Source organism: Myxine glutinosa, chromosome 3 (assembly GCF_964187855.1).
Source record: "Myxine glutinosa chromosome 3, kmMyxGlut1.1, whole genome shotgun sequence".
Classification (NCBI taxonomy): domain Eukaryota; kingdom Metazoa; phylum Chordata; class Myxini; order Myxiniformes; family Myxinidae; genus Myxine; species Myxine glutinosa.
The window spans coordinates 64,385,634-64,398,612 of NC_136263.1; the positions used below are offsets into that span (position 1 = coordinate 64,385,634).

Here is a 12,979-nt window from a genome sequence, read left to right on the forward strand (position 1 = left end):
AGATTGCGGGTACATATGTAGTACCTCAGCGCTAAGAGAGCACATGCGTGACTTTCGTAGGGTAGGGGGAGAGACCACTCTCTAGGTAGGGGGAGAGACCTCTGGATGTGGGACCCTGGCTATAAAAAAAAAGGCAGCGACAATCGCGCGCTAAGGAGACGTAGGGAGAATCCATGGTGAGGAGAAGCTGGGAGACACCAGACAGAGAGAGATGCCAGGCGAGACACACCAAACTGATGGAGAAGGTTCTGCAAAGCGAGAAGGGTCTAAAGGGTGATCCTGCTGCAAAGCGAGAAGGGTCTAAAGGGTGATCCTGCTGCAAAGCGAGAAGGGTCTAAAGGGTGATCCTGCTGCAAAGCGAGAAGGGTCTAAAGGGTGATCCTGCTGCAAAGCGAGAAGGGTCTAAAGAGTGATCCTGCTGCAAAGCGAGAAGGGTCTAAAGGGTGATCCTGCTGCAAAGCGAGAAGGGTCTAAAGGGTGATCCTGCTGCAAAGCGTCATTGGCGTCTCCGCCAACCTGCGAGACCAGAATGTGTAGCCACTCCTGATACTTCACCACAGGCAATATCGCACACACCTACATCGCACAGGTCTGTCAACTCTCACGTTTGTCCTGGGTCCCTGCCTAAGTCTGCCCCCATAAGAATAGACAAAGTATACGTGTTGGAACCTGTGTTCCGCACTGTTAACCAGTCGTGTGTGTGGAACGCCTCCGCTCAGCGTCTTGGGAGTTCATCTCCAGCGGTATCGCATTACCTGTTATGGAGACTGACTTTGTTACAATATGTTTACACAGTACAGCACATTTATGTACGCCTCATAGTTGAGCTCGAACATAGATCACTTGCAGGGTGCAGGAGCAAGAAGGAAGAAAACACAGTAACCTGGAACGGAAGGTGTGAACTTGAGGAGGGTTAGAAAAGATCATGAGTATGGATGTGGGATGACCTGAGGGAAGTTTCACCAAATTTTGAGAGTTTCACCAGAAGTGGATTACTGACAGAATGTGTGCACCCTGGATAAATGTACGGGGAGAGGTTGACAGAGCACAGAAAGGGCAGAGGGTGCAAGACAGTGCAGGTTTTTGTGGAAGAATTCCCAGGTAACATCAATATCAGGAGGACTACACAGACAGTGAGAAATGGGGTTCTAAATGGAAACTGAAGCTGCATGACTGGGATGGGGGATAGGCCTGTTTAAAGAGATTCGCCAATAGTTGGGGAGATACAGAGCAATCAGAGAAATCCTGAAGGAGGAATGATTCTGCAGAGAAGATAATATCAGATTTAGCAGCAAAGCCATGTGTGGAGTTTGGCCTTGGATGCCAGACTGTACAGAATGCTCGAGATATGTCAAGATAGACGGCCCTTATCTCACATCTGACATTAAGAGTCTTCATCCATTGTTGGGAGAGTAGGAGCAGCATGTCCAAATTCAAGTGACCTGGTCTGAATCCAAATTGGTGGCGGTGGTGATTCGTATGCAGCCCGTGGTTGCTTGGCTGCATAGTTTTCTGGAGGTTTGGCTGTGCCACTGATGCAATGCCCCCTATTACCAGTAAGCTGGTACTCATTTTGCCAACCTTGGAAGAATGACAGGCTGAGTCAACCCACCTGGTGTTATTTCATGGCACGACAGGGCCTCAAACTCAGGACCCCAAGATGTCAAGCCAACCACTTTAACCGTTAAGCCAACATCAGGCTTTCCAAATTGATGATCTGAGATGAGGTCGTCAGACAAAAGGAAGGGTTTCATATCAACAGCGATGATGGATTCCATGGCCTTGCTGATGATTGGAAGCAAGCTGAGGGTTCGAGGAAATAATGGGTTTTGAGAGTGAATGTCTGACGGAATGAGCTGTGAACAAGCTAGCAACGAGTGAGGATGAGTGACAAATTTTTTGTTGTTCCTTTTTGATAAGAAAGAATATAGCAAGGGAGGGAGTGGGAATGAGAGTGAAAACGACAAGTGTGGTGGAAGGATGAGGAAAGGAAGTGATAGGGAAGGAGTTCAATGAGGCTGCAAACGATGCCGAACACGTGGCCATCTTCTGAAGTAATCTGTGACTAAAACCCATCTAATGCCACCCTCTCATTTCACGTGACAAAAAAGACCAAATGCTACATAACTGTGGTAGAGGGAGCACACATGAAGCATACATGGCTCTGTCTGCATGCGTGTTTTTGACGTGATGCATAACTGAGTCAGTTACATTGAACACAATGGGTTACAATGACACTGTTCATACAAAGCTCAAGCTCCTACTTGCTTTGTAACTGTAAATGCGCTTGTGTGCCAGGCCATGTAACAACACCCCAGGACAATTTTGGGTACAAGTCAAGGTTAAAAGATTCTCGCATTTTCCGAGTGCAACGTTTATCGACAGCTCTATCAAACCCGGGTCTTGCAAGCAAACTGTTGATCAAAACATGTCGTGCAAAACATTCAAGGATACGATATTTTGTATTCCTTAGACCGGACAAACCAACAATGGTGCCGGCTCGCAGCGAGGTGAGTGACTCAAGCCGGCCGTACCGTGCGCGCTGGGCCGAGGCTGGAATCCCCAGTTGAGGGCCAACTCGAGACGTGCGGACAACGGCCTCACCGCGCGTGCCAAAGCTTTCCGGGCCTTCTGGCTCCGCATCTCCAGCTTTGGAGTCTCATCCTGAGGCACGTGAATGGCATTGAGATTCTTTGAAGTTACATGGATATTTACGTGGGATTGGTGGAATTGCAGTGGACACTATTCCACCAAACCTGTAACATTCTGTCAATGGAGTCACAAGGACCCTTTTCCTTCCACCAATTGAAATAACTTTGTTCAGTTGTTTGTTAATATGATGAATTTGATTAATCAGATGATGAATTGCGAAAGATGATGGGAATAGAGCCTGTGATTGATGCTGTGAAGAGGAACAGGTTGAGATGGTTTGGTCATGTGTTGAGGAAGGATGAAAGTGACTGGTTGAGAAGAGTGATGGAAATGAATGTAGAAGGAAGTAGAGTACGGGGAAGACCGAGAAAGACTTGGCTACTGGTGGTGGAACAAGAAATGCGGGCAAGGGGGTTAACGAGGAGAGATGCAGAAAATAGGGCAAAATGGAGAAGATTGTCATGTGGACCGCAAGGCTAACCCCCGCTCTTGCAGGGAAAATGGCCTTAAAATGCATGTTGTTGTTGTTGTAGTTGTATGTTAATACTTGTCCAGACAAAAAGAAGAGATTCGTGGAAAGAGCAAAGCAACTGGTGGGAGGAGAGGGGGGAAGAATGTGAGGGGGAGAAGGGAGATGGGTGGGTGGGATCATCATACTAACAGCAGATGGTTGGGTAATGGAGGGAACAGGTAGGGATGGGACATACTGGGTTTATGAAAAAAATCAACAATTATTACATTACCCGACAACAAACCTGATTACACATAAAAATGAAATGTACCGACGAGCTAACAATGGAAAATAGAGTGGTAATCCTTACCTTTATGGAAGATCTTGTAACTGAAAAACGAAGGGGCACTTGCTTGCCCACCTGCTGCCCGATACCGACGTTGACAACCTGCACACAGTTGCCGACACAGGCAACCAAACGGTGATCTCGTGACCAAGCCAGCGATGAGGACCCGATCGGATCTCCGCGCAGCAATAGAGTTGGGCCATACAGTTCAAGGGGAGCGGGCGATTCCCAGAGGTCGGTCATGGTGTCCAGTTCCTGCTCTCCGATGGACGTGTCTGAGGGACTACAACGGCATCTAAAAATGTAACACAGAGAAAAGCCAGGTAATAATTTGTTCCATTAAACATATTTCTACATAATGTTATATTCTCACCAACTTTATCTCCCATTTCACCTTTTTATATTAAAGCAAAATGTGTAGTATAAATCCCAACAAATTATATCATCCTATGGGTTTTAGTGACGGATAAATATTTAATTTATGAAATTTTTGAGCTCGGCTTCTCCTGTAGATAGAAGATGCAGTGACTTTCACGGGGGGGGGGGGGGGGGGGGTAAATCAACGTATTAGATCCCCACATGGGGTGGGGGGGATAGGTGTACAAGCAAGTGTCCCTTTTTTTTTTCGAAAGTAAGTGAGAAATTTAAAACTCAGAAGAGAGGATGATAGGAGGGAGGAGGGTAGAGGTTGAAGGGAGAAGGGAAAAAAGCTTGGGATAAGCTAGGAGTTGAACGAAAGTAAAAGGCAGGTAGGGATCGTGAAGGGGTTGGGAGGGAAAGATGGGGGTTGCAGACATCACCAGAAATTCCGCCATAGGTGCATACGTAATAAATAGATGGACATGTAATGGTACAATTAGCCTCTGTGGGTGTTGTTGGAGTTGTGCCGCATAGTATTGAAGCAACCTGAATCTATTCTATAGTTGTTTGATTTAGTTTACTGCTTGTATTATCTGTTATGAGACTTTTGCGTGCGTGTATATGTATGTACGTATGTGTGTGTGTATGTATATGTATGTATGTATGTACGTATGTGTGTGTGTATGTATATGTATGTACGTATGTGTGTGTGTGTGTGTGTGTGCGTGTATGTATGTATGTATGTATGTGTGTGTGTGTGTGTGTGTGTGTGTGTGTGTGTGTGTGTGTGTGTATATATATATATATACATACATACATACATACGGAGTGAGTGTCTGAGATTTGTCTGGGTCGAAATATTACAAGTGTTGGACTAGCTCTTACAACGACAAGTGTTAGCTTGGACCAGCTCCTGATTATATCAAGGTCTGCAGAGAGGGAGCGACACGCTGAATTGAATACGGTCGTGGAGAATGCCAATGATAAAAATGAGGAGGTTGCCTTGGATACCATAAGCAGAGAGTTTTGGTGCCAGGCTGTATGAAGTGCTCGATAGATGTCCAGAGAGACGGTCCTGATATTGAGGGCTGCCATCAACACAAGCCTTTTCATGAGGTAAGATTGCCTTTCGCGCATGCGCGGTGTGCGCGTTTCCACTTTCCAGTGACTCGCTTCTGCTCGCCGGGCACTTTTAACCTGCCATTTCTTTCACGAAATCTGTAAATCAAAGTCTTCAGGATGGTGGTTCAAACTGGGTGGATTTTCCATTGCCTTCCCAACGTTGTTTGGCCATGTTCTATTCTTTTAAATGCTGAATCATGTCAAGGGAGGCAGCAGTACTTAATATTATCAGTCTTTTATATGACTCGAACCGGGTTTGAACCACCGTCCTCTCACTCAGACTCCGAGTCCGAGTCGACGCTCTAACCATTACGCCACCCAGTCTACTTTCACAGATACATATACAAATCACCAAGACCACGCACCAAGCATCGGAACTTCCGCCAAAGCGTGCCGCTACCCCTCAAAAGTCATGTTACAACGCAACAGCATCACAACGAACCCGCGTCAAAAACGGCGCCAACCGGAACCGGCAGTGCGTCAAACGTGAGGTAGATGGTAAAATGTTGTTTTATGGTCCATTCGACTAAAGGATGAGCTACATTCCAGTGGGTGGTGCCGATTCGATAGTCTGGAGATCAGCACGAAAATAACGCCAAGTTAGATATCGCGAGGTTTCCGAAGTCCGAGATTTGGATGCGGAAGTAACGAGTATCGGTATTCGGTATTCGGTAGAAACATTTCTACATTGTTGCATCACCATCTTGCAACACGCAAAAGGAGATCTTGAATCGACAAATCGCGACTAGTAACCGACTGCAAAGCGGCAAGGAGCAGGCGAAGCCAAAGCCTCTTGCCACTATTTTACCCATCACTGTGGCATCAGTAAGTTAGGTAGTTGGCAGTAGGTCTTGCATCCGCAAGATGGCGGCCTCCATTACATTGAGTGAATTGGTTTTTGAAATATTTTTTCAAATGCTCGAATCTCATTGATTCCGGTGTTTAGTGACGATTTTCGTTGAAGATGTAGCGGTTAACGCTGAATGTACACAATCGCCTTGCACCTGCCAGGACGCGGCCAGGGCGCGATCGCCATGCCGGGCTCGTCCGGACGGGCCCAGACGCGCCTCTCCTGGGCATGCCCGGACTCGCTGTTCCCGGGCACGCCCGAACCTCCCGGGCACGCCCGGTCTCGTCTTTCCTGGGCATGCCCGCTCTCGCCTTTCCAGGGCTCGCCCAGAGCGCCCGGGCACGCCCAGCCTCGACTTGCCAGGCCGCGTCCAGGACGCCCGTGCATGTCCAGACTCGCCTTTCCAGGGCTCGCCCAGAGCATCCGGGCATGCCCGCTCTCGCCTTTCCAGGGCTCGCCCAGAGCGCTCGGGCACGCCCAGCCTCGACTTGCCAGGCCGCGTTCAGGACGCCCGGGCATGTCCAGACTCGCCTTTCCAGGACTCGCCCTTGACACCCGGGCATGCCCGGTCTCGGTTTTCCCGAGCAAACGCCCCGGCATAAATGTGTATATATATTGCTGCCCGATAAACGGGCTTGTGAGAATACCTGAGCTGTTTTGTTTCATTAAAGCAACTCGGACGAATTCCGTCTTTGGTCGCGTCAATTCTTTCGACTCGCGTTGGAGCGCAGCTCCTTCACTGGTGACCTACCGACATGGACACGGCAGTGACTCTTAAACTGCCTACCTTCTGGGAGGCTCACGCGGCTGTTTGGTTCGCCCAGGCGGACTCCCAGTTCGCCCTGCGAGGCATCACCGCGGAAGACACCCGCTTCCACCACGTCGTGGCAGCGCTCGGTTCCGCCACCGCGGCTCGCGCCCTGAGCCTCCTCGAGCACCCGCCGGCTGCTGACAAGTATGACGCACTGAAGACGCTCCTCCTCGACGCTTTCGCCCTCTCACCGGCGGCACGCGCAAGGCGCCTGCTCGACCTGCCCGAGCTCGGCGACACGTGCCCGTCCGAGCGCATGGACTATATGCTCTCGTTGCTCGGTGAGCACTCTCCGGAATTTCTGTTCCGCGAGCTGTTCCTTCGCCAGCTGCCTCACCCGGTACGCCTCGCCCTGGCTGGCACGTCGATCACCGATCCCCGCGCCCTCGCCAGGGAAGCCGATAAGATCTCCTCGGCGGGCCAACACATCGGCGCGGCTACCTGGAGCCTGCCGCCGTCCGAGACGATGCCCGAGCGCCCTGCGCGGTTGGAGGCCGAACTGCCGGTGTAACTGGCGGCCGCCACGCCGCGCCGACCGCTTCCGACACGACGGCCGGGGCCTCCACCTGACCAGGCATGGTGTTCTTACCACGCCAGGTTCGGACACAAGGCTCGGACGTGCCGACCCCCGTGCACTTTAGGCAAGTCGGGAAACGGCCGGGCCAGCGTTCATTCCCAGCCATGAGCGCCGGCCACTCGGGCAACTTGCTTTTTATTCGGGACAAAGCGTCCGGGTGGCGTTTCCTTTGTGACACCGGCGCCCAACTGAGCGTCATACCCGCCTCCGAGCAGGACAGGTGGGACGCCGTTTGCGGCCCCTCTTTGGTCGCTGCTAATGGCTCGGCCATACGCACTTTTGGCCCGCGCGACGTCACCCTCTGCTTCGGCAGCCGGCGCTTTCAGTGGACCTTTGTGACCGCCTGCGTCCCCATGGCTTTGCTGGGCGCCGACTTCCTCTGCGCGCACGGGCTGCTGGTCGACGTCAAACGACGTCGCCTTGTCCACGCCGAGACCTTCAGCTCCCTGGCGTGCACGATGAGCAGCTCCGCGCCGACCGAACTGGCGTGCGCCCTCCCGACGGCGAACGAGTTCGCTCGCCTGCTCGCGGAATTCCCGGCCCTCACGCGGCCGACGTTTTCGGCCGTCGCAGTGCGGCATGGGATCGAGCACCACATACCCACTAAGGGCCCGTCGGTCTACGCCAGGGCCCGCCGCCTCGACCCGGCCAAGCTCGCCGTGGCAAAGGCCGAGTTCGACGCGTTGGAGCACCTCGGCATCGTGCGGCGCTCCAATAGCGCGTGGGCCTCACCACTGCACATCGTGCCAAAGCCGGGGGGCGGATGGCGCCCGTGTGGCGACTACCGCCGCCTCAACGACGCTACCACCCCCGACAGGTGTGAAGAAGCAGCTCTTCGTTTGCAAAAGAAGTCCACAAATAGCCTGAAATGACGCAGCTTTTATTAAAAACCAACTTATACAGATCCGGAGGAGACAGACATCTACAGCAAGAACCAGCTTCATGCCACGTCTAGCCTTCCTGGAAACGCATTGATTCTCATTCACTTATATAGGAATACGATTATCAGAAAATCTCCGAGAGAACAAAGCGACTGGCGAGAGTCCCTCACCGTCATCCTAGCCCCCACCGTCATCCGCTCTGTCATTCGGGGGAGTCAGCCCTTCCTTATCATTCGGACCAGATATAGTTTCAAAAGCTCCGAGGTGACGAAAAATGTAACTCACAGAGAGAAGAGTGCATGCTTGGCCAGATAAGACCATGCTTGGCCAGCCAGATAAGACCATAAAATATATGGGTTTGTTCACATGAGTAATTCAAAGCATGTTTATACAGAGTCAAGCGTCGCTGTGATTAATACAAAATATATATGGTTTTAACGATAGGTTTATGTCTGCAATCTAATCATTCTACTAGCGTTACACAAAATCACGCGCATGTGAGCGTGATTTTACGACCGGCCTTATCTAGCCTCGAAAAAGCACACGTATACAATTGTCCAGCACGACCGAAGCGAGCCTTTCCTCATTTTAAACACAAACTGAAGCATGTTTATTGTAATTCAGGCGCCGCTATGATTATATGGAATATAATTAATGTTTTTTAAGTTTATATCTGCAATTCGAGCACTCCACTTGAAACTACACATTCCACGCGCGTATAAACGTCCGCCAGCCCGCGGCTCGAGGCGCCATCTGCGGACCGAATCAGAGAATCTATGACCGGGCTTTATCTTGCATCGAGAGGGCACATGGAGGACGAGCCATCCGTTCAGCACGAAATGCATCGAGTACTTTCCCATTTATCCCCAGCAAAGCGAAAACCCCTTTATTTACTTATGTAAAACATTAAGCAACATTTTAGATCAAAACATATTATTCGACCGACGTTTAAAACAGAATTCTAAGCAATAAAGAATCTACGACTTGACATTCCTTCCTCTTGTCTCGTCGAGACAAAGTATCTTAAGAGACAACGTGCCACATCGGGCTTTATTGAAAAATAATTGTGTAATGCGGGTATTGAAAAAATAATTGTGTAATGCGGGTATCTCCCAAGGGCATATCGTGCGCCCATAGCGCCTCGCCCGTGCATTTGGGGAACGTGTCGTGTGGTGCGTGCTTTGAACCTGAGGGCTCAGAACATGAAAGTCCATTAACGTTTCGGATCCACAACGAAGACGTCTGGTCCAGATGAGGTTCTGCCCCGCCAGAGGGCCCACAACCTCCCCTGCGGAACTTGCTCCCCCCACCCTTTGCAGACGCAGTCCTTGCAGATCTTCGAAGTTAATCAACGATCATGCCCATGAGGTCCCTCACGTGTTGCTGTTCTGGGGAATACATAATATTGTCAGTATCTTGTGTCTCAATTTCCTGGTCAGGGTACAGAGCGTAAAAATCCGATTCACTTGAAGCATTTGAACTTAATACATATGAAGCAAAGAGAGGAACTTCCTTTATGTCAAAGTCTCCCATGGGCGCCTGGTCGGCTTGCGGGTCTAGGATATCCACGTCGGGTCCCTCGACCGCCAGACCCAGCGTCGCAATCAGATCCATAGTTGGGTCGGAAGGGGGCGTGCAGCTGTCAGCTTGTAATACATAAGCAGCGTTAGCCAGTACACGCAAGGGGTTTATAGCACAAGTATCACAGTCATCACAGACACCGTTACAGGCAGCAGCCAGTTCCCACATGGGATCCACACAAGTATCACAGTCGTCACAAAATTCAATACAATTTTCTGGAGCGCTGGTCGCAACTGCCTTGTTGAAGGACCCATTCAGGTCGACGGCCTCTGTGGTCAGAGCCATAGTCGTTGTCGGCGGCTTCTTCACTTTCCATCCTGTAAAATACTTTCTCATACAGAGGAGGACTAGAGATTTCATTAGTGCCCCCCAAATTACTACCCCGATTATCACAGCCAGTGCGGTCAATAACCACTTCACTATGGTGCCCGTCCATCCCCGGAACCAGTCAGTGAGCCAGCTAAATGTATAAGAATTTTCGCGCGCGATCCGATCGATCGTCAGGGCGTGGCTAGTTTCCCTTAGTCTCACTATTGCGGCTGACACTCCTTCAGATGGATCGGGTATGTAAGTGCAACATTTTCCCTCTATAATTCCGCATACCCCTCCTTTCTCTGCCAAGAGCATGTCCAAAGCCACCCGATTCTGCATCACCATTGTACGCATGTGAATCACCGTATCCAATAGTATGTCATGAGCCGTAGCGGTGTCGTTTGCCACCTTTTCTAGGGCCAAAGCCAATTTATCTATCCGGAAACTATCCATGACTGTGCCCGCTCCTGGGAAGAAGAAACCAAACACCTTTTCCCAATTTCCTAATCCACTTTTTTTCAAGTGGATCCAATTTTATCCAATATTCAATTTTTAAATTCAATCCCATTTAATCCAGTCCAATTCAAATTAAATTCAATCCTTCTCTCAGCATCCCATTACCTGTTTCCAACATCAATAAAAATAAAATTATAAAATTAATAAAAATCAATCATCTCAAATCTCAAATCAAATCAAAAAATCAATCAAAATCATTAAAAAATCAATAAAATAATAAAAATAAACGAAAATTACTTCAGCTAGAGTTTCAACTAGAATTAACACAAACAAACCACCATTAACCTCCATTAACACAAACAAACCACCATTAACCTCCATTAACCTCCCCCTATTATTTATTTATTTTCACGAATAAACAAATAATAGAAATAACCTGGTCTACTTCCAATTTCAATTCTGGTCAGTTCTGGTGTCTGGTCACACACAATGTTTTCCTCACCCACTGTGATTCGCTCAAAATAGATTCTCACTGTTATGTCTGAAATTCGTCTCATGAAAACCCATTCAAGAGTCCGGTGTAACAGACAGCCAAACACATAGACACGCCGAAGACCCCAGGGTACCCATCAAACTAGCTTGTCCCCAGATCCACAACACAGCGAAACATGTAACTTTACTAAAACTAGAACGGGCACTCGGTAGAGCGCATACCTTCGCCGCAGCTACTTTTGTTGCCAAAATAAAAGACTACAAGATCTGTGTAGCAAAGCCACACCTACGTTGTCATGCGGGAAGATTTGTTTCAAATTAAACCATTCTATCCCGCCAAAAGTTTGATATTGTAATCACATCCATGACCTTTTCATGACCTTGACCTTGACCTTTGACCCGATTGATTCCAAAATCTAATCAAATGGTTCCCGGATAATAACCTATCATCCCACCAAATTTCATGCGAATCGGTTGAATACTTTTTGAGTTATGCGAATAACATACACATACACACACACAGACATACAAATAAATACACAGCGATCAAAACATAACCTTCCGCTTTTGCGAAGGTAATAATCACTTACTCATAACTAATACTCATAATAACTCATAATTACTTATGTAATTACTCATGCCAATACTTACTTAAAATAATGTAATATCCCAATCTTCACCCCCTATGCAAATCGAAGCACCCCGGACAATCCACAACCAATATCAACCACTGTAGCCGCCTTCCCGACTCCAGGCAGCCACACACAGCCACATACATCTCCATCCACGTCACACAAGACAACAGCCAACGAGTGTGTCCACCACACAGAAACCTTTGGCAATGCAACAACCGAACTCCCAGACAACCAACAACAAAACCCAATCCATCTCCATGGCTCATCAAGCAGTTCCAACTTAATCCAGCTTCACATACCGATTTCCCCAAAAACTCGTGAAACTTCACCCCCATTCTGGAAAAACCCTGGACTAAACCCTGACACCCTAAATAACTTCAGACCCATCTCCAACCTACCCTTTCTGTCAAAAGTTTTGGAACGTGCTGTGGCCACTCAACTCAAACATCACCACTCTGCCGATAACCTGTATGAAACATCCCAATCCGGATTCTGCTCCAGCCACAGTACTGAAACTGCTCTCCTCAAAATCACCAGCGACCTTCTCTCTCCTCTGACGCCGGCAACCTCAACATTTTCATCCTCCTCACCTCAACGCCTCCTTTGACATCATCAATCACACCATCCTCCTCACCCTGTTTAGACCAGCTTGTGCCTATTAAACCCAAATCAGTTCACTCCCAAGCCTACAAGGACCACCTACAGCACTGCAAAGATGTCCTCTACTCCACCTACTACTCTCAAATTATCCACTCTGGCTCCGGAATCCCAAAAGCACTCTTCTCTACAATAAACAAACTAAATAAACAAATAAATAAACAAACTTTACAACGTGAACAAACTCCTCAGCGCCCTGGATACCACCACCTGTCATTCAGAGTAGACAACAGCATCTCCTTTCTGGCTTTCAGCATCTCCTTTCTCCTTTCTGGCATCCAAATAAAATTCTGGCTTCAAATCAACTTCCTCGAACTTAACTATGATAAATCTAAATTAATCTTCGTTTGCCCAAAACCACTCACCAAATCCACCCACAACTTTGCCCCCAACATCGATGGTCATTTGAACACAAATTGAACAAATTTAATCGAACAAAACACTTCCATTAACTCGACATTCTTTTCACAGCACAAAGTTCACTTGAACATCCTTTTCCTGGATACTCCCTCTTTATTTTTATACCATACCATGCTTCTCCACTTGCAACCCAAATATTTTCCATGAAATAAATAAAATGAATTTTATGAATCTTCTCATTATTCGAAAGTTTACAAATGTCCCAAATCTGTATATTATTTTCTACTGTGGTTATATTAAACCATTATTTTACAAAATCCAACTTTCAATAAACTGAAAAATGCTTCGCCATGGAATAGTCCACCACTCATATAAATAATCATAAGAGTTCTGCGAAACATCTCCATCTTTAAAACTTAGCCAACCATTTTTAAAC

General features: G+C 48.2%; 1 protein-coding gene and 1 long non-coding RNA gene across 2 annotated transcripts in view; both read right to left on the bottom strand.

Annotated features, from left to right (window-relative positions):
• Positions 1 to 12,979, bottom strand: part of GTF3C4 (general transcription factor IIIC subunit 4) — a 32,499-nt gene that overhangs the window by 10,945 nt on the left and 8,575 nt on the right. The window contains exons 2-3 of the mRNA XM_078774136.1: positions 3,474 to 3,744; positions 2,535 to 2,664 (exon numbers count right to left, since the gene is read on the bottom strand). Coding sequence (XP_078630262.1) covers positions 2,535 to 2,664; positions 3,474 to 3,692 — 349 coding nt within the window. The 5' untranslated portion in view covers positions 3,693 to 3,744. The remainder of the gene's footprint in view (positions 1 to 2,534; positions 2,665 to 3,473; positions 3,745 to 12,979) is intronic.
• On the bottom strand, positions 8,031 to 12,727 carry LOC144891319 (uncharacterized). The gene is made up of 2 exons (XR_013622843.1): positions 12,258 to 12,727; positions 8,031 to 12,225 (listed from the first exon to the last, which is right to left on the bottom strand). It is a non-coding gene; the product is annotated as an uncharacterized LOC144891319 (long non-coding RNA).